We start from the raw sequence: 21,143 nt of genomic DNA on the forward strand, positions 1-21,143 counted from the left end.
TTTATACAGAAAATAATTACAGTACATCTGAAACAAATGATTATAACAATATATTTGAGAGAAAAAGCATGTTATTTTGCCTCATTCAAATCTTAATATCTGAACATTTAAGTATGTAAACTAAAGTGCAGTCACATTTGTAAATGAATGGCTTCTGGTTTTTTAAATGTAAATAAACCAATCTATTGTGATAAAATGAACAAAATTGCAATAACTGCGTTAACCATCAAAGTGAAGTCTAACTGTAACTATTCTTGAAACAAATCTGAATAAGGAAAAACATTGCAATAAAATAATGCAAACTGGTTAAACTTGAGAGTAGCTGAGATCTGTCATGACAGGCTATCGCTTCAATGACATCTGGCGCCATCTAGCAGCGTAAATGGGTATAATGTCTAGACCGAGATTATAAGATGACCCCCACTTTTTCAGTCTTATTTCAATGCATATATATATTCGGGCCAATACAAATATATATATATAATATACACACACACACACTCACCGGCCACTTTATTGGGTACACCATGCTAGTAACGGGTTGGACCCCCTTTTGCCTTCAGAACTGCCTCAATTCTTCGTGGCATAGATTCTACAAGGTGCTGGAAGCATTCCTCAGAGTTTGATCCATATTGACATGATGGCAACACACAGTTGGTGCAGATTTGTCGGCTGCACATGCATGATGCGAATCTCCCGTTCCAACACATCCCAAAGATGCTCTATTGGATTGAGATCTGGTGACTGTGGAGGCCATTTGAGTACAGTGAACTCATTGTCATGTTCAAGAAACCAGTCTGAGATGATTCCAGCTTTATGACATGGCGCATTATCCTGCTGAATGTAGCCATCAGAAGTTGGGTACATTGTGGTCATAAAGGGATGGACATGGTCAGCAACATTACTCAGGTAGGCTGTGGCGTTCCAACGATGCTCAATTGGTACCAAGGGGCCCAAAGAGTTCCAAGAAAATATTCCCCATACCATTACACCGCCACCACCAGCCTGAACCGTTTATACAAGGCAGGATGGATCCATGCTTTCATGTTGTTGACGCCAAATTCTGACCCTACCATCAGAATGTCGCAGGAGAAATCGAGACTCATCAGACCAGGCAACGTTTTTCCAATCTTCTATTTTCCAACTTTGATGAGCTTGTGCAAATTGTAGTCTCAGTTTCCTGTTCTTAGCTGAGAGGAGTGGTTCCCGGTGTGGTCTTCTGCTGCTGTTGCCCATCTGCCTCAAAGTTCGACGTACTGTGCGTTCATAGATGCTTTTCTGCCTACCTTGGTTGTAACGGGTAGTTATTTGAGTCACTGTTGCCTTTCTATCAGCTCGAACCAGTCTGGCCGTTCTCCTCTGACCTCTGGCATCAACAAGGCATTTTCGCCCACAGAACTGCCGCTCACTGGATATGTTTTCTTTTTCGGACCATTCTCTGTAAACCCTAGACATGGTTGTGCGTGAAAATCCTAGTAGATAAGCAGTTTCTGAAATACTCAGACCAGCCCTTCTGGCATCAACAACCATGCCACGTTCAAAGTCACTCAAATCCCCTTTCTTCCCCATACTGATGCTCGGTTTGAACTGCAGGAGATTGTCTTAAACCATGTCTACATGCCTAAATGCAGTGAGTTGCCACCATGTGATTGGCTGATTAGAAATTAAGTGTTAACAAGCAGTTGGACAGGTGTACCTAATAAAGTGGCCGGTGAGTGTATATGTGATATAAAAAATTTAAAAAGTTAAATATATGAAACTACCTGTAACTATATTATATATATATATATATATATATAAAGTATAACAAGTCCTTAGAAAGCCAGCTAGTACAGAATATAAAAGAGGTAAGAAATTCAATGCCATTTTTGTTCTCTGCCAATTAGAGCCCACCAAGTGTTCATTTGGTTAGTAGTAGTACATTGGTTTTCTTCGTTTCATTGGTTTTCTTCCCATTAGCCTCAATGAAGCAATGCTAACATTTTACAATGTTTAATGTAGATATGTTTCCTTATTTTGTATGTCTGAACTTTAATTCTACGGGGTGTCGATGATGACCAATAAACATCTGTGAAAGGAACTTGAGTCTCAAATGCAATCAACACGCATGTGTGCACATAGTACGCAAAAATGTATGCACGCACGCATGCGGCGATGAATCGCAGCTGGGAAAATTACCACGCTCATGTTTATTTATTGTGCGGTATTCACTTATTGCATATCGCGACAGGCTTACGTCTAGCGCTGTCAATGCCACTGAAGTTTATCTTAGTCCAGGGAATATGGTCATAAGATTGCCCTCTACGCGACTGCAGGTGCCGGTCCGAACTGGAATCAGGGTTACGGCAACTACTGGAGTCAGGGCTACGGGAACTACAACTACGGCAATCAAGGCTACGGGGGCTACGGCGGCTACGATTACTCTGGTTACAGCAACTATTACGGATACGGTGGCGACAGTAGTAAGTCCATGTGTGAATATTTCAGTAGACCATCCGAACGAGCTAGATCCTATTTTTATTAAGTGGTCGGGGACAAAAGGAAAATGTGGATACCATGTCTCGTATTGTGTTTCAATACAGTATCGATACACCCGCATCAAATATCAATATTGTCACTGTCACTCTTGTCAATCTATAATGTCAACACTGCATCTAAACATGTTTTTATTAACATTGTGAGTGTATTTTTCTTTTAATTTCTTTCTTTTGGGTGTTTCATATACAGGTGCATCTCAATAAATTAGAATATCGTCGAAAAGTTCATTCATTTCAGTAGTTCATGACAAAAAACTCACTGATTCATTCAACGAAGGAAAAAATCCTACCTAATTTCTATGTATACAAAAACAATTTGATGATGTCATTCTAATTTCTTGAGATGAATTTGGGATTTTGTTAGCTGTAACCTATAATCGTCCAAATTATTTTCAAGAAAAAAAAATCTAATAAAATACTGAAATATTTTACTCTTGTGTGTAGTGAATCTATGAGTTTGGCTTTTTGAACTGAACCGCCGAAATAAATGGAGTTTTGACTGGAATTTTATCGAGATGCACCTGTATTTTGTGATCGTCGATACATCGCGTATTCGTAATCGCATCATGTTATCGTTCCCGAAAAGTGGCACCTCAAGATAGAAAATGAATTCCTTTCGAAGTGGCTTTTTTCCCCTGTATAATGAAACGCCTTATTGGTTCCAAGATATACTAAATTCAATACTGAATGTCATGCTTTGTCCCCACTAGTGGCTAGTGGTGTGACAATATATCGAAAAGGTGATACTGTACATCGCGATACTTTCTAGCACAAATATTGATATGCTCCTGCCAAGAATCGATATACAGTGGTACCTCTACGATTGCTTTGACACATGTTTTTGACATCCGACGTAAAATTTGACTCGCCATTTGTTTATACATCTGACGACATGCTCGAAATACGACGATTTATGACAGTTTCGTTGTTTTCCCGCAAGACGGACGCACGGCGGATTTTCTTGTGAGAGAAATTAACATGGGTTCCAACAAGGTTAGTGCAGCTGGTGGAAAAAGGTGAGGCTTACCATTGAAATGAAGATGTAAATGATGGGAAATTATGAGCGCGGTGTCCGCATCTACGATCTCGGCAGTCCTCACTCTGTTCGCTGGTCTTAGGTGACAATATTTATTATTGTAAAATCGCCAAAGAAATCGTCAGCTTCGTCAGGATTTTAATCATTTATTTCAGAACTTGTGCATCACAGCATGCCTACTGTCCCTCGCAGCTGACGCCCAACAACAGAACACGAAAAGTGAAAGTAAAAAGTCAAAGGCACTCTCTCATCAGCCACGCGGTGCGTTCAGGTACACCACGAAAAATACATCCGCCACATTAGAAGCTGATCCGTTATATTACTACAGGTATTATTACTATTATTATTATGATTTTCATTCATAATTTATTTGTTTTGCTTTTTGTAATTGCTATTTGCAATAGTAACAGCAGTATTTATGAAGGATTAAGTGTAGGTTTTTAGACTGTGGAACGAATTAATTGAATTACCCTAATTTTCAGACTATAAGCCATACTCTTTTCCCTCATTTTGAATCCTGCATCTTATAGTCCAGTGTGACTTATTCTTCGATTTATTTACGTTAATAGGTAACACTTTATTTGACAGGGGCATCATAAAACTGCCATAAGACTATCATAGGCATTAATGAATGCTTATGACGGATGCCATTAAGTATCATCCGGCACTCCATGTATGTCCAGCTCTGATCTTTTAGATCTATTCAAAAGTGAGATAATATGTCGGATGACCAAAAAAAATGTCATCTATCATCAGCATTCATCAATGCTCATAGTGGTGTCATGTCATAATTATGATGGTCTTATTGCAGTTTTATGGCGCCACGTTCAAACAAAGTGTTACCAAATACCAGAGCTAGTAATTAATGAAACAACTGGAAGAGTAACTGAAGAAATAATTGGAACAGAACAGATCTGTAGCGCTGCAGTGCATGCTAGGAGGCATGTTTGATGACGACAGTGTTGACAGCAGGTGGCAGCAGAGGTAGACTTCCCCCCCACACCTCCATAGGAGCAGTGGCCCAATGAAGCTTCTTGAAGCAATGAGGCTTTTCAGCCAATGTGTTCAAAGATTCTTGGTGGTTCTTATGACAGTCTTATGGTGCAGCTGTAAAATAAAGTTTTACCGGTTAATTATCTTGCTGTAAACATCCCATAATACAGTGAGGACAGCTGCAGCTCATAGTCCAGTGTGGCTTATCTATGAACAAATGCTGTTTTTGTGTCAAATTTGGTGGGTGACGGCTTATAGTCCAAAAATTACGGTATAATGTATTCTTATGGGAAAATCCTGCTCGACATACGACCATTTCGACTTACAAACAAGGTCCTGGAACGAATTAAATTCGTATGTAGAGGTACCACTGTATCTTTTTTTTTTTTTTTTAACTGTTTAAAAACTAAAAGAAACCAACAAGGTGGTACCAAACTCATCGCCGAACCCACACCGTTTACCGTTTCTCTGCCTTCTTCAAATGTTAACTGGCGTTCACCCCGCTTCCCAACATGAAAGCAACGATTGAAACTGACAGAAAATAGTGCTAGTGTGATATCAACAAAGCGGACCACACATACAGTGGGGAGAACAAGTATTTGATACACTGTCAATGGGTTTTCCCATTGGCAGTGTATCAAATACTTATACTGTAGTATAATGAAATACTGTATATGCTTATAATAACTGTAGAGATCCATCATTTAGATTAATTAGATCTTATAACTAACAAAATGACAAATAATATACTGTACTTCCCATCAATGCTGAGAGGTGGCAGATGAGGAAAAACTCTAACCTGTTACACGACTTTTTTATTTTTCTTAAACAACTGGAGAAAAAACACCTGACGAGATACGTTTCGTTAAGTTGAAATCACGTAAGTCGGGTACATCTTAACCCGGGACTACCTGTCAAACTTTTTCTGTTATTTTATGAACTAATAAGTCATGCTAAACATGTGTCAACTGGACTATTTTTACGCGTCATACACTTGAATAATAGATGATAATATAGCAAGGTAAACACCTGAGACATTCTATTTAATTTTAAAAATAGCCTACAGATTTATACATTAATTATGAATGAATATGTATTTAATTTTGGAACTGTAACTACATAAGATACATTTTACCTGTATTTAATTCAGTAGTAGTTATAAAATTTTTCATGTAATCTTTTTTTTTTCTTAATCTATTTTACATACATTTTTATTTTCTTTAAACCTCTCCTACAAATGACGTAAGCCATCTATGCGATGTGAGGGGAAAAAAAGTCCAAAGTCCTTACGAGGGATTTCTCACTCGTGCTGTCTTTCTCTTCGGTTTTGACGGGAAATTACCGAATGAAAGGTGTAACGGTAGATATGCCGTGTCTAGCGCGATAATTAGATGACATCCTCACCAACATCTGGGATGGCGACTGTTGCTTTCCACCCGAAGGGGCCTGGCCAGTGAGTATCGTGTGTTAAACGTCACATTTTTCTTGTATGGAGTAATCCTGTAGAACCAACGTATTGCAGTACCATTACCAAGATCATGGACTACTTTTCACAACTGACAAAGAATATGGAGTATTGGCTCCTTCAACTAAACCTAAAGGTGGCAATCCATGAGAACATAATTTGACAGGATCTAAACTTTTGAATGTAGTTTTGGGTAATTTTTGCACTTCTAAAAAGTGGAAAAAGTAGGCGTTTCCTCGATTAAAGGACATTTCCTGGTTCTGTTAAAAGTGGTATTTGGGGGACGGGGTTTAGAGAGAAAAAAAAAACTATATATATATATATATATATATATATATTAGGGCTGTCAAAATTGTCGCTTTAAAGGGCGGTAATGATTTTTTTAATTAATCACGTCAAAATGTTTAACGCATTTAACGCAAATGTCCCGCTCCAAAAAATTAAAACGACAGCACAGTGTCATGTCCTCTTATTGTTTTTTGGTGTTTTGTCGCCCACTGCTGGCGCTTGGGTGCGACTGATTTTATGGTTTTCAGCACCATGAGCATTGTGTAATTATTGACATCAACAATGGCGAGCTACTAGTTTATTTTTTGATTGAAAATTTTACAAATTTTATTAAAAAGAAAACATTAAGAGGGGTTTTAATATAAAAATACTATAACTTGTACTAAAATTGATCTTTTAAGAACTCCAAGTCTTTCTATCCATGGATCGCTTTAACAGAATGTTAATAATGTTAATGCCATTTTGTTGATTTATTGTTATAATAAACAAATACAGTACTTATGTACAGTATGCTGAATGTATCTTTCCATTCCAACAATAATTTACAGAAAAATATGGCATATTTTATAGATGGTTTGAATTGTGATTAATTACGATTAATTAATTTTTAAGCTGTGATTAACTCGATTAAAAATTTTAATCGTTTGACAGCCCTAATATAAATATATATGTGTATATATAGGCCAAAAACTATCCTTAACAATGGCAGCCACAAACTATTGATAGTCAACGAATTGCCGATGATTGTTTAGGTTAGTCGACCAATGACTTAATTTATAAATCAGAGTATTAACTGCTTATATTACAGAAATCTAGGAATTTTTTTTTTTTTTTTGGGATGGACAAATACCGTATTTTCCGCACTATGAGGTGCATCGGTGTATAAAGTGCCCCATCTATGAATACCTTATTTTCAAACTGTTTTCATTTATAGGGCACACCGCAGTATGAGGCACAGTAGTAGTACTAGTAGTTGGAGTTGCATTATGCATCCACTAGATGGAGCTACACTAAAGGAAATGTCATGCAATGATTACGGTATTTTTCGGACTATTAAGTCGCACCTGAGTATAAATCGCACCAGCCATAAAATGCCCAACGAAGAGGGAAAAAAACCCATAAGTGGCACTGGAGTATAAGTCGCATTTTGGAGGGAAATTTACTTGATAAAATACAACACATAGAAGAGATATGTCATCTTGAAAGGCAATTTAAAATAAAAATACGATACAGAACAACATGCTGAATAAGTGTACAGTATGATAATGTTACCTGACGTGGCCGGTAGGTTAACGTAACATAGTTATTAAGAGTTATTCAGATAACTATAGCATATAGCATAAACATGCTAATAAGTTTACCAAACCATCAGTGTCACTCCAAAACACCAAAATAACATGTAAAATTAGTTAATAATGTGTTAATAATTTCACACATACAGTAAGTCGCACCCCCAGCCAAACTATGGGGGGGGGGGGGGAACTGCGACTTATAGTCTGAAAAATACGATAATCAATATTGATCCATTTGTAAGGCGTACTGTCTGCTTTTGAGAAAATAGCTTTTAGGTGCGCCTTATAGTGCGGAAAATAGGGCAATTAGATTTTTTTTTCTCATTGATTAAAAGACAATATGATTTCCCTTACAGGACAGTGGTCACTTCAAGTTATTAAGCATTTAAAACCTGGGCCTATTAATGTTTTAAGTGTTTTAATATTTATAAGAGCAATAAAACTACAAAACTCAAAATGACATTATCTCCCGTTTTACTTGGTGGATTGACTTCAAGTAAAAACAGGCGCAAACCTCAACTTCCACACTTTCAAATGAGACCAACCAATGACACGTGGGTGACATAATTACAGCGTGACGAGGCTTCAAAGATGATATGCGTAAACGTGTTGTTGCCGACACGTCCAGTCTTAAAGGGTTAACTCATTCAATGCCAGCCAAGGCAGCTATACTTCAAAGCTATGGGGGAAAATAAGTGTAAAGTAAAATACGGTAAGTATATTTATCTCAGACAAAAAAATGAAATTCTATACATTTTCCCCACATTGAGTTTAAACATGTCAGGTTTTAATGCATGAGCTAAAGGAGAGTCACTGTTTAAGTGACTAGCTCCATCTAGTGTTGAATTTGAGAAGTGCAAATGAATGTACAGTACATGAACTCAAGCTTGTTGTGCGGGCCATATTCAATTATGTTTTCATCATTTGCAGCAGACCAATAAATACTGGGCAAAGAATTGAGTCTGGCTATTTCCTGTACTACCACTTCTACTCCAGTAACCAAATGGTAGAATGTGAAAAAAACTGATGTCCAATCTGTAACACTATATTCTCATTTTGCCCTCATTTGCATATGAAAACTTGAGTCCATATCTCAGAAGATGTGATTACACTTTTGTTTTTTTGTTTTTTTTTTTTATTAATTGAACAGCCACGACTGAGACTTGCCCAGTAGTCAAGCCATTTGAGTCATTTGATGAATCGTTTTAGCCGTAAATTTTCACGACATGTAACGATAATTCAAATAAATTTGCTTCCGTGGTACTTCTTGCCAAAGTATTATTATTATTATTATTTTGTGGTTTTCTTTTTCTGCCCTCGTCTGCAGATCCACCGGCCGGATACGGCAAGTCGCCTCGGCGCCCTGTTCACAGCAACAGTTACAGACCGTACTAAAAAGCGTGGGGTTGCCCCGAAGGACCCAATTAGGTACGTCCACATCACGCCGTCACTTCCCGTAAGACATAAAAAGTAGTCTTCTTAAATAACTGTTTGATAATTTTGTGTACCGTATTTTTCGGACTATAAGCTGCTACTTTTTTTCCTCTCCGTTTGTATTCTGAAATGGCTTAGTAATGGATTTTTGGGGACAAACGAGCTTCATATTTTCTCAATAAAATTTTTTTAAATGGCTGTTTCATTTGGCTCCTTTGCGTGGCCCATCATGATGACGTCGAGTGTTCCATTTTGATAACTCTTTTGGTTTCCCGCGGGTATCCGTGTACATTTCTTGTATTATATTTTCTCCAAACACACCATTAGCTCGTTAGCATATTAGCGCCATAGGCTACGTTAGCGCAAAACTAGTTAATTTTAGGTACATTAGCCCTGATTAGCTGTTTTAAACTGGCACTTAGAAAATTGTATTATACAGAAAGGTTCTGTCCGATGCTTGATCCAATTACAGAAGAACAGTTTAAATCTATCTATATAGCAGTGTACTATAATAATAATGCTGGATATTATTTTAACAAGTGTTTTGAATCATGTTGGAAAGGCAAAGTCAGTGTTCTGAATCCGTTTACATTCTATACTTTTGCACTAGTAAATGCTATCAACATTTGACCCCATTGTTTGTGTGATTAATTATTGTTATTTACATGTTTATTTGTACCTTAATAAAGAATTTAAGTGGTCCAAAATGTTTTTGTGAATTAATACGCGTCAACAAAAATTTCATTGCTAAATTAGTTTAATATATATAAATATATATATATATATATTAGGGCGGTCAAACGGTTAAAATTTTTAATCGAGTTAATCACAGCTTAAAAATTGCAATTCAAACCATCTCTAAAATGTGCCATATTTTTCTGTAAATGTTGGAATAGAAAGACGACACAAGACGGACATAAACATTCAACATACTGTACATAAGTACTGTATTTGTTTATTATAACAATAAATCCACAAGTTGGCATAAACATGAACATTTATGTGTATTTTGCATAGCTATTTGATTGGGAATGCCAGTTGTCTCTGCAGTGAGCGCTTTTCTTTTTGTGAACATTATTTTTTTGATGGGAATATTTTTGTTGTGCGTTCACTAAATGATACTGTAGCGACTTAACTGTTCCGCCCAAATGCATGATGGGACGTTGGGCAACCATAACTGTCAGTGGTGGCTGCAAATGGTATACAGTATATTCTGTGGTGTGTTCAGTTCGGTGTGTTAAGAAAAAGATCGTCTCTTGCTCCGTCCAAATGCATGATGGGAAGTTGGGCAACCATTACTGTTAGTAGTGGCTGCCAAAGCTTAAGCCAAGCTTAAGCCAATAAAAGGCGCGGTCCAATGAATGGCTGTGTCCACTCGCATTTCTCTGCCTTTTCGTTCTCAATGTGCTAAAACGGCGTCATTGTAAACTGAGGCAACGCATGAACGGGTCATTCCGTTCGTGCGTTAATTGCGTCAAATATTTTAACGTGATTAATTCAGAAATTACTGCCCGTTAACGCGGTAAATTTGACAGCCCTTATATATACATATTTATTTATTTATTTATTTTTTTTATTTATTTATTTTTTTCGTCGACTAACCGTAAAAAATAGTCTGCTGACTCATCGGAAGAAAATTTGCCGTTTGGGACAGCCCTACCGGAACATTTTTCCTCCATACCCTTTTCACCTTTTTAACCCCTGACCCATTTTCATGCCTGATTATTTGCAATCAATTAAACTCAACTGGACGCAATGTACGTATGTAAAATGTTTTCCAAAAGACACAGTCACCGCGCCTTATGCTAATGCAAACGTTATGCTAAAGCTACAAGTTAGTGTAGTGTGTGATACCTCAGCACAGACCTTTAAAGGCTAAAAATACATTGCAGTAAAATGAATCTTATTTATTAGTGCTACGTTAACTTTACCTTGTCCCGAGTATCGCTCCTTTGCTCTCGGAGTAAACGGGGCTCTTTCGGTGGAGCTGCAGCATTGAAGACGTACTGTAGTGTCATGCAAGCGCTATCTTAGAGTTAATACTTGAAACACTGCTCACCTTGATCTCCAGCTTGAAATGCTCCCACGCTTTTGACATTTTCTGCTTTTTCAACCATACCTCTATATTGATGCATGGTTGAAATAAAAACCATTTGAAAAAGATGGACACCCACCATTTGACAAAAGGACACAACACTAGCCGTTTTCAACAGGCACTTGAAGGACTATATTGTCCTGGAAGGTTCTGTCTGATGCTTGATCCCATTACAGAACAACAATTTTAAGTGTAGCCCTAGTTTTGGCTTTGATTTAAAAATAACTGATTACCACAGTGTGCTACGACAATTTTCTTCAATTTTGCAAAATTTGTGCGGTGCGGCTTACAATCAGGTGCGCTTTATAGTCCGGAAATTACGGTCATTTATAATTCCTTTTATTGTTGTTTATTTTGGTAACGTAGCGGCTACATGGAGGCGATTATTTAACACCCGATGCCTCCTTTGAGCCATTTTGTCTCTTCTTTTTTTTAACTGTAAAGTTAACAGGTAAAGCACTACTACTACTACTACTACTCCAGTAATGGATTTACAGTACACGGAAAAGCAAAAAAAAAAAAAAAAAAAAAAAAAAGAAACGAGGAAGTATGTTGTCTCTCCTAACTCTGACATACCTTGTTTGTACCTGCCAGCGGAGCTTCCTTGCAGGCCATGAGCTGACTCCAGATACTCTCAGGGCCCGCTCAATGCGGACCGGGTACGAGACGCATACGCTCTCGCTTGCTGCCGTTTGGTATGGTCTCACAACATCCTGTTTATCAACTACAAAACAAAACAAACGGGATACCACGTTGCTGCTTTTTCCCCAACCTTCCTTTACATCGTTTTTCAGTTGTTTGAGACTATGTACAGCGGTATCTTGAGATACGAGTCGCCCGACGGACGGGTTTTGACAATATTCGGGCCATTTGTTTCTAAAGTAAATTATTTTTTAACCTTAAATTGTCAGCGTCGGCTAGCAAAGGCTGTTAGATTAACTCATCGGATGCTTTTGACTAACCTCACAATACGATACGATTTGCGATACAACATTTTTAAAAATTTAAATAAAAGTTTCCTTTTTCACAAAAACAATATCTATCTATCTCTCTATCTATCTATATATCTATATATATATATATATATATATATATATATACATACTAATTAAATAGTTCCTTTTCCAGAAGGGAATTTGATTTAAAATGTATTTAACAATGAATTAAAAATTATAAGTTTTCTTTTTCACAAAAAAATCATAATTAAAAATGAATACAAATGTATAAAAAAAAAATATTTCCTCATCCAAATGAGTGGAATTTTTTTAGAAATATGTATTTAAAAATATATATTTAATTAAAAATGTATTCAAAAATAAAATTTAAAAAAATTGAAAAATAAATTTCCTTTCTCACAAAAAGAAATATATATGAATTAATATTTCCTTTTCCAGAGTGGAATTTGATTAACATGCATGTAACAATAAATTAAAAATAAGTTTCCTTTTTTACAAAAAAATTCATAATTAAAAATAAATACAAATATTTAAAAAATTAATGAAATATTTCCTCATCCAAACAAGGTTTTTCACAAAGGTTTTAAGGTTTTTTTTAAAATAAAAATGTATTGAAAACTAAAGGTTTACTTTTCACAAAAGACTTAAAAAAAATTTATTTTTTTTTAAATCCAAACGGGGTAAAAGTTGAAAGAAAAAAAAATAAATACAAAAAAAATTTTCACAAAGTATTTGAAATAGTTTTTTTTGTTTTTTGTTGTTTTTTTTGAGTAATATTAAAAATGTATTTTAAAAAATAATAATAAAAATGTTTCCTTTTCACAAAAAACATTTAAAAAATAAAAAATAAAAATATTTTAAAAAATAGTTTTCCAAACACAAAATTTGTTTTAAAATAATAATAATAAGTTTCTTTTTTCACAAAAAATATAATTAAAAATAAATACAAATATTTAAAAAGTAAATGAGGTATTTCCTATCCAAACAAGGTGGAATTAGATTAATATATATATATATATATATATATATATTTTTTTTTTTTTTTTTAAATAGAAAAATAAGTTTTTCAGTTTATCTTTTTAAATAAAAATGTCTTGAAAAATAAATTTAAATAGAAAAATACTTTACTTTTCACAAAATACATTTAAAAAATTATATAATAAAAAAATGAAATATTTCCTTATCAAAACGAAATTTCATTAAACAAATATATTTTTTTAATTTTTAAAAAAATTTGAAACCATTTTTTAAAGTAATATTTCATTTAAAAAAAATATTTAAAAATAAAGGAAAAATAAGTTTCCTTTTCACAAAAAAACATTTAAAAACAATTTTAAAAAACAGTCCCTTTTCCAAACACAAAATTTGTTTTAATTTTTTTAAATTTCATTTTTCACGTAAAAAAACATTTAAAAAATGAATAAAAATGCAAAAAGTAGAATTTGATTTGAAAAAATTATTTTAAGATGAATAAAATTAAGTTTCTCTTGCCCTTTTTACTATAATTCTTTTTTTCTTTTTTTTAAAGTATACTCTTACAAACAGGGTGGTATTTTAAAGACACTCCCTAAATATTGTAATTATTTCCAGGCAAATACATTTGAATGTTATACAATCTGAACTCATACTTAACAATTTTTACTTATTTCAAATCTCATAGCAAGTGAAATTTTGTGGACATTTGGGGGGGGGAGGACCGAGTACGTTAACTCTCTTAGTGCTGCTGCCCATGGTAGATATCCAGCCAATCTTTTCACACTTTTAAAGTAGTTTTTCACAAGTAGACGTCAAGTTCAAACGGATTGGACGTCTATCCCCGTCAAAAGCATCCAACGAGTTAAAAGTATTTTTATTCATAGTTCTTTGATATTTTTTACTAAGTACTATAAAGAACTGTATATTGCCTTACGAGTGTGGTCAAGGACAGAACTCAACTTGTATCTCAAGGCACCACTGTATGTGATTCAAATTTCCGTAATTTTTTACAGGCACTAGTCGAGATAATTTTCTTAATTAAGCCATATTTTTGCTCTCCAAAGGATACTACGGCAATGCACTCCTGATGCTTTTATTTGTCTCTTGTCCAATGAGCTAACAGCTTCTATGGACGAGTCTGGGGAGAACGTTGGCTTTTTTGTCCGACATGTCTTTTCTGTGTTATTAACTTCCTCTGTAAAGAAAACTTTAAATCTTTTAAAATGTAAAGGATTGTTTCCTATTTTTATTGACCAGTTTTTCTTCTAGTAGTCCTCAAGATTGCTTTATTTGACATGTGTTAATGTTAATATAGATTTATCTTTTTTTGTTTGTCGGGGATTCCCGTTGGGTCACGCTGCGGCGACTCTGACGTTTGCGCGTCTTCTTTCAGGTGTTACGGGGCCGAGAGGACGACGCGCAGCCGGACGCGGTGAGAAGGCGGCGACCTTGTCGTGATCGTGAGACAAAAAACAAACTCAAGAGCCCGTAGTTGTATTTTCGGGAGCGTTCGGTGGATCTGACCTTTTCAAGAAGGATTTTTTTTTGGCCTTCATTTAGGAGTTTTACCACTTTTCTCGTTCTATTTTGTATCGTCAACGGCTTGGTTTATTAGTTAGACACACTTATTTACAGTCGTAAATGCGCATTTATCACTTCGTCAAGAGCTATACAACGTTCATAAATATAGACAAAATTGTATTCGATGTAAGCGTGAAAAAAAATTAAAATTGTTTGGATTTCCCATTGTAGCCACCCTTTTTTTCCCCCTCCTCAGACAAAACTTTTTGTCCCTTTTGTTGCTCTGCCAGCTTGGCAGAATTCACGCGAAAGCATCACATCAACTTCAGTCTTCATAACGAATGGAGAAAGCGGGAGGTGACGTACAGTGGTCTGAAAAAGTATCTGAACCTTTTGGAATTTCTTAACATTTTTGCATTGGAAAAAAAAAAAAAAACATCAAATGCGATTTGATCTTTGTCAAAATCACACAGATGAAAAAACAGCTTTAACTAAAACGACCCAAACATTTATAGGTTTTCATATTTTAATTGGGATAGCATGCAAACATTTACAGAAGGGGGGAAAATACGTGAGTGAATCCTCTGCCTAAGCAGACTTAAAGAGATATTGAAACCAATTTTTACCAATTTTTTACCAAACAATTTAAGTCAGGTGTGTGCCCAATCACTGATGAGTGGTTTAAAGCTGCCCTGCCAACTATAAAACACACACCTGGTAAGAATTGTCTTGATTAGAGGCATTGTCTGAAGTCCACCATGGCTCAGTCAAAAGAGCTGTCTGAAGACCTGCGATCGAGGATTGTAGATTTGTATAAAACTGTGAAAGGATACAAAACCATCTCTAAAATCTGGGTTTTCATCAATCGACAGTTAGAGAAGTTGTCTCCAAATGGAGAGTTTGGCACTGTTGCTTCTGTACCGAGGAGTGGCCGTCCACCAAAGATGACGCCAAGAGTTCAGCGCAGAATACTAAGAGAGGTAAAAAAAAGAACCCTAGAGTGTCTGCTAAAGACTTATAGAAATCACTGGCACAGTCCAATATCTATGTGCACGCATCAACTATATATATGTAAAACACTCCACAAAATTTTGGGCAAAACATTTTGTGGACTGATGAAACCAAAGTTGAATTGTTTGGGAGTAACACAAAACGTCGTGCGGAGGAAAAATGCAACGTTGGCTCACCAACATCAACACCTCATCCCCATCGCGAAGCGAGGTGGAGGGAGCATCATGATTTGGGGTGGTTTTGCTTCCTCAGGGCCTGGAACATTTGCAATCATGAATGGAAGAATGAATTCAAAAGTATCAGGATGTTTTGAAGGAAAACCTGAGGCCGTCTGTCAGACAGTTTGAGCTAAAAATAGGATGGATGCTGCAACAAGGTAATGATCTAAAACACAGAAGTAAATCAACTTCTGAATGGTTTCAGAAGAACAAAATACATGTTCTAGAGTGGCCAAGTCAAAGTCCACACTTCAACCCTATTGAGATGCTGTGGCATAGACTTCAGATGGGAACATTCTCGGCTCTATCGTTCGCCATCTGTGTTGTTGTGGAGATGACTTCCGACAGGCGAGACGTTGCTCGTTAAGAACACGTCACACAAATAAACGAATCTGATTGCACGGATGATTTCGTTCTGGCTCGAGGCCAGTAGGGATGATTTCGTTCTGGTTTGAGAGACTAATAAGGAGCTGGGTCCCAGACTCTTCTCGCGGTGTTTGAAATAATCAGGGAGAACAGTCTGGTCGTGCCAGGCAACACGCTCCCTCTCTTTGCTCTTTGTTGGTCAGCCAGTGCACTGGAGTTGCTTATTAACTCATTTGTTCCGAAAAACGTATAAATACGTTCTATTTTTAATTTTTTCAGTGTCCCAAAGACGTATTTATACATCTCTTACATTTTTTTTTTTTTACAAGAGACATCTCTAGGTTCTGATGCAACTTCGCTCCAAAGCACAACGCTGAAAATCCATTTTAAAGCAATAAAACCGGTCACTGGAGGGCGTTAGCGCATTTGGTAAGAAGTCATACCGGACCATGAAAGGAAGTGAATGAAGAGAAATAATCAGGAAACGGAAGTTGGAAAAAGTAAGAAGCGTGAGAAAAATGTGGAGAACGATGTCAAACACAAGGCACACACCCCACACAAGTTCCCTAGGTGAATTCTGTTATGAAGTAGTGGTCACTATCACTACACAGGTCCCCCCCAGAATTCACCCACACAGGACACCAGGCGTAACCCGATTTAACGAAACGGAATGGTCGGGTTGCCGCGGCCACAACAGCGTCATCTCTCAGTTTGATAGTGTGAGAGAATTTATTCATGCTTAAAACACAACCATTATATATTATATGTTGAAGGCTTTTGTTATGCTTGCATGAGAATATTACAGCACAGAGGATCATTGTTAAAATAATCTGTTGTAATCTTTTTGAGTGAGCCTTCTCATAGCCTTGACGATTGTAGACGGAGTCAATATGCCCAAATATGGACTGTCATTTTCCTGTTGTTTCCAATATGCCCTGAATGAGTACAATATAGCAACTGTGGCTTATCAAACTTCTTCCTGGCCACAGCTTGTGATTCAAGGTTACAGCTTAAGATGGTTTTCCCCTATGAGAGAAGTTTTTCTGTAACTTGAGATGTTTTTACTAACTTTCGATTTCATTTTTATGGTGCCAACCCATAAATAGAGGCATGCCATGTATCTCTCTTTTGTCCACATGCGGAGAGGCGCTTTGTGTGTTACTCCGCATCTGTACCCAAGAGCTCTTGTACTAAAACCTACTAAATCCATGGTTGTGGTCGTATTTATTTCTCTAACTATCGAGGTAACACTTGTCTTGGAGTTCAAACTTGAGCTTCACTGACAGATAGTTTAGTTATGTGTAAATAAATTGTTACTTTGCTATCAAAAGCTCTATATGTCTTGTTTGTTATTTTGTAGAAGGAAAACATTATTCAGATGTTTGGGATCTCACAAAAGTAAAAAATAGCTGTGTTAAAGTCAAAGTTATGTTTGAAATGAATGCTTTTACAAAAAGCTCAATTTGTCTGTTTTTACATCAGAAATTGGAAAAATGCACAAACTAAGCTATTTTCTAATGCTGATTTCTAAAGAATGGAAAAGATATGAACTAACTTTTTCTCTGCTGAAAGAAGAGAGTAATCTTTCTTTTGGTGGGTTCCATGTTTAAATAGTAATAGAATGGAATTTTCTGTGGGCCTTGCAAAATCAGTCAAAATCCAGTAAAACAGCCGGGAGCGAAGGGCCTTGCTCCGGTGAAAATGGCTGGGAGTGAATGAGTTAAAGTTAACGATGATTGACAGATACCTGGGTTTGATCTTGCCAGAGACTCAAACTTACCACGGCACCTAACAGCGCTGCATGCGTCAATCATCATTTAACTTGTTAAACAGTTGCTGTGGCAACTCTGCGTGTGAGCAGCTAGAGCGGATTTGAGTGGACTCAATTAAGCATTTAATGAAGCCAATATTATATAATATAAAGTGGGTTTTCTCATTGGCAGTGTATCAAATACTTGTTCTCCCCACTGTGTGTGTGTGTGTGTATATATATATATATATATATATATATATATATATATATATACATACATACGTTTTTTTGTTTAATTATACTTTGGGAGACAAAGTAAAAAAAACGTCTTATACACTCACCGGCCACTTTATTAGGTACACCTGGCCAACTGCTTGTTAACACTTAATTTCTAATCAGCCAATCGCATGGCGGCAATTCAGTGCATTTAGGCATGTAGACATGGTTTAAGACAATCTCCTGCAGTTCAAACCGAGCATCAGTATGGGGAAGAAAGGGGATTTGAGTGACTTCGAACGTGGCATGGTTGTTGGTGCCAGAAGGGCTGGTCTGAGTATTTCAGAAACTGCTGATCTACTAGGATTTTCACGCACAACCATCTCTAGGGTTTACAGACAATGGTTCGAAAAAGAAAAAATATCCAGTGAGCGGCGGTTCTGTGGGCGGAAATGCCTTGTTAATGCCAGAGGTCAGAGGAGAATGGCCAGACTGGTTCGAGCTGATAGAAAGGCAACAGCGACTCAAATAACCACCCGTTACAACCAAGATAGACAGTTGTGGCAGATGGGCTACAGCAGCAGAAGACCACGCCGGGTGCCACTCCTTTCAGCTAAGAACAGGAAACTGAGGCTACAATTTGCACAAGCTCATCCAAATTGGACAATAGAAGATTGGAAAAACGTTGCCTGGTCTGATGAGTCTCGATTTCTCCTGTGACATTCGGATGGTAGGGTCAGAATTTGGCGTCAACAACATGAAAGCATGGATCCATCCTGCCTTGTATCAACGGTTCAGGCTGGTGATGGTGTAATGGTGCGGGGAATATTTTCTTGGTACCAATTGAGCATCATTGGAACGCCACAGCCTACCTGAGTATTGTTGCTGACCATGTCCATCCCTTTATGACCACAATGTACCCAACTTCTGATGGCTGCTTTCAGCAGGATAATGCGCCATGTCATTAAGCTGGAATCATCTCAGACTGGTTTCTTGAACATGACAATGAGTTCACTCTACTCAAATGGCCTCCACAGTCACCAGATCTCAATCCAATAGAGCATCTTTGGGATGTGGTAGAAAGGGAGATTCGTATCATGGATGTGCAGCTGACAAATCTGCACCAACTGTGTGATGCCATCATGTTAATATGGACCAAACTCTCTGAGGAATGCTTCCAGCACCTTGTTGAATCTATGCCACGAAGAATTGAGGCAGTTCTGAAGGCAAAAGGGTGTCCAACCCGTTACTAGCATGGTATACCTGATAAAGTGGCCGGTGAGTGTATATAGATATACAAATCCGTTTTGATATGTATGACAATTTTGTTTGTCAAACATTTTTTTAATGAAGAAAACATTATTCCAAAAAAGCATATCGAAATTTATAATTTTGCATTTGGATCGAATTACATTCAATTGTGCATACTGTATGGATACATTGATCCAAACAGATTCATTGTAACAACAGATGGCAGATGTGTACACATATTGAATCAGAATTTGCTTTTAAAAAAAAAAAAAAAAATGTATTTAGAAACTATAAAAGGTGATATTTACAAACTGATATAGAGAAACTTCATACAATCTTTTTTTTTAAGATTATTATTATTATAAGGATCCAGACACCAGTAAATTGCCTTAAGCTCCTGGTGGATCCGCCCCTGGAAATTTCCGTTTTACAAGTGTTCTTGCAAAAATGACAGAAAATACAGCCCAGGTCTACGCTCAGAATCCTAAAAAATAACAAATCTACGATATGTCGATGAACAATATTCATAAAAGAGTAAAAATGGTGACCGCCAACCTCGTTCTCGTTCACTAGTACAGTGGTTCTTAACCTTGCAAAAGGGACCAAACCCTGCGAGTTTCACATATGCATTCACGGAACCCTTCGGAATTGGATCATCATAATTAAAAAAAAAAAAAGAAAATTCAAAACCTATATATCTCAGCTAAAATCTAAGCGGATTCCTGTTCAAAAGTCAATCTTCCACTTAGTGAAACAGTTTCTGCTCCCATCAGAGCGAGGGAAAGCAGTTGAAAGAAATGGAATAAAACCTGCAAATTGGGGGCAAGCCTGTCAAAAACCACCACTTTGCTTAGATTTAGTCAGAGTACGACAACAGGGCCCTGCACGTCCTTTGCCGAACCCCTTAGACTTACTCATCGAACATCTAGGGTTCGATCGAACCCAGGTTAAGAACCACTGTAATAGTACGAGTAAATTTGGCTATAACTCGGGACGGACGGACTATATGACATTGGTTGCGGCGAGGATGATGAGGATGAGGACGACCAGCACGATGACGCCGATGATGATGAGCATTTTGATGTTTTTCCACCAATATTTCCTGGCCACGCGCGTGGAAGTCCTTTGGAACGAGTCGGCCTGCGAAAAGGAGAATGTCACAGAAATCAACTTCTTCAACTGCATCAGATATATTATTAAAAACTATTAATGGTGTTAGACGTCCATTCAATCTTTGAAGTATCCACTCATTGGCTGCCATTGACGGTGATAGACATCCAGTCCATTTGCCTTCTCTCATTCAAAATGGATTGGACGTCAAGCGCCGTCAATGGCACTGAAATATGAGGAATGTTTTTTCTTTTAATATTTCAAATACTTTTTTTTTTAAATAATAGATTTATATATATATATATATATTTATTTATTTATTTAAATCAAAACGATCAAGGGAAACTACTTAAATATCGTTTTTAAAATTAAACATTTTGAAGAAAGCAAAATGAACCGAGGATTTTTTAGTTTTTAAAATGTTTTGTCCCCCAATTTTTTACTTAAAAAAAAAAAAAAAAGTAAAACCACAAAATTTGTTTTTTTAAAAATTTAAAATGAAATATTTTTTTTTTATAAAAAGCAAAAACTTTTTTTTTTTCAATTTTTTTTTTTTTGTGAAAAATATTTTACTTTTTTAAAATTTAAATTAAATTTTGTCAATGGCACAGAAATATGCTTTTTTT

At 36.4% G+C, this 21,143-nt stretch overlaps 2 protein-coding genes across 5 annotated transcripts in view; one reads left to right on the plus strand and one right to left on the minus strand.

The window, feature by feature from the left end:
- Positions 1 to 18,121, plus strand: part of LOC130905994 (heterogeneous nuclear ribonucleoprotein D0-like) — a 30,619-nt gene extending 12,498 nt beyond the window's left edge. The window contains exons 6-8 of one of the 3 annotated variants that reach the window (XM_057819829.1): positions 2,316 to 2,462; positions 8,939 to 9,039; positions 14,465 to 18,119. In XM_057819829.1, the coding sequence (XP_057675812.1) occupies positions 2,316 to 2,462; positions 8,939 to 9,006 (215 nt within the window). In that variant the 3' untranslated portion in view covers positions 9,007 to 9,039; positions 14,465 to 18,119. Of the gene's footprint in view, positions 1 to 2,315; positions 2,463 to 8,938; positions 9,040 to 11,734; positions 12,235 to 14,464 lie in introns of those variants that run through there. The other 2 variants (XM_057819831.1, XM_057819832.1) reach the window with 2 other exon arrangements.
- The window catches only part of si:ch73-234b20.5 (uncharacterized protein LOC449923 homolog), a 17,076-nt gene continuing 10,746 nt past the window's right edge, over positions 14,814 to 21,143 (minus strand). For both annotated transcript variants that reach the window (XM_057819834.1, XM_057819833.1), the window contains exon 4: positions 14,814 to 20,547. In XM_057819834.1, the coding sequence (XP_057675817.1) occupies positions 20,410 to 20,547 (138 nt within the window). In that variant the 3' untranslated portion in view covers positions 14,814 to 20,409. The remainder of the gene's footprint in view (positions 20,548 to 21,143) is intronic.

The sequence above is a fragment of the Corythoichthys intestinalis genome, chromosome 17, assembly GCF_030265065.1.
Source record: "Corythoichthys intestinalis isolate RoL2023-P3 chromosome 17, ASM3026506v1, whole genome shotgun sequence".
NCBI lineage: Eukaryota > Metazoa > Chordata > Actinopteri > Syngnathiformes > Syngnathidae > Corythoichthys > Corythoichthys intestinalis.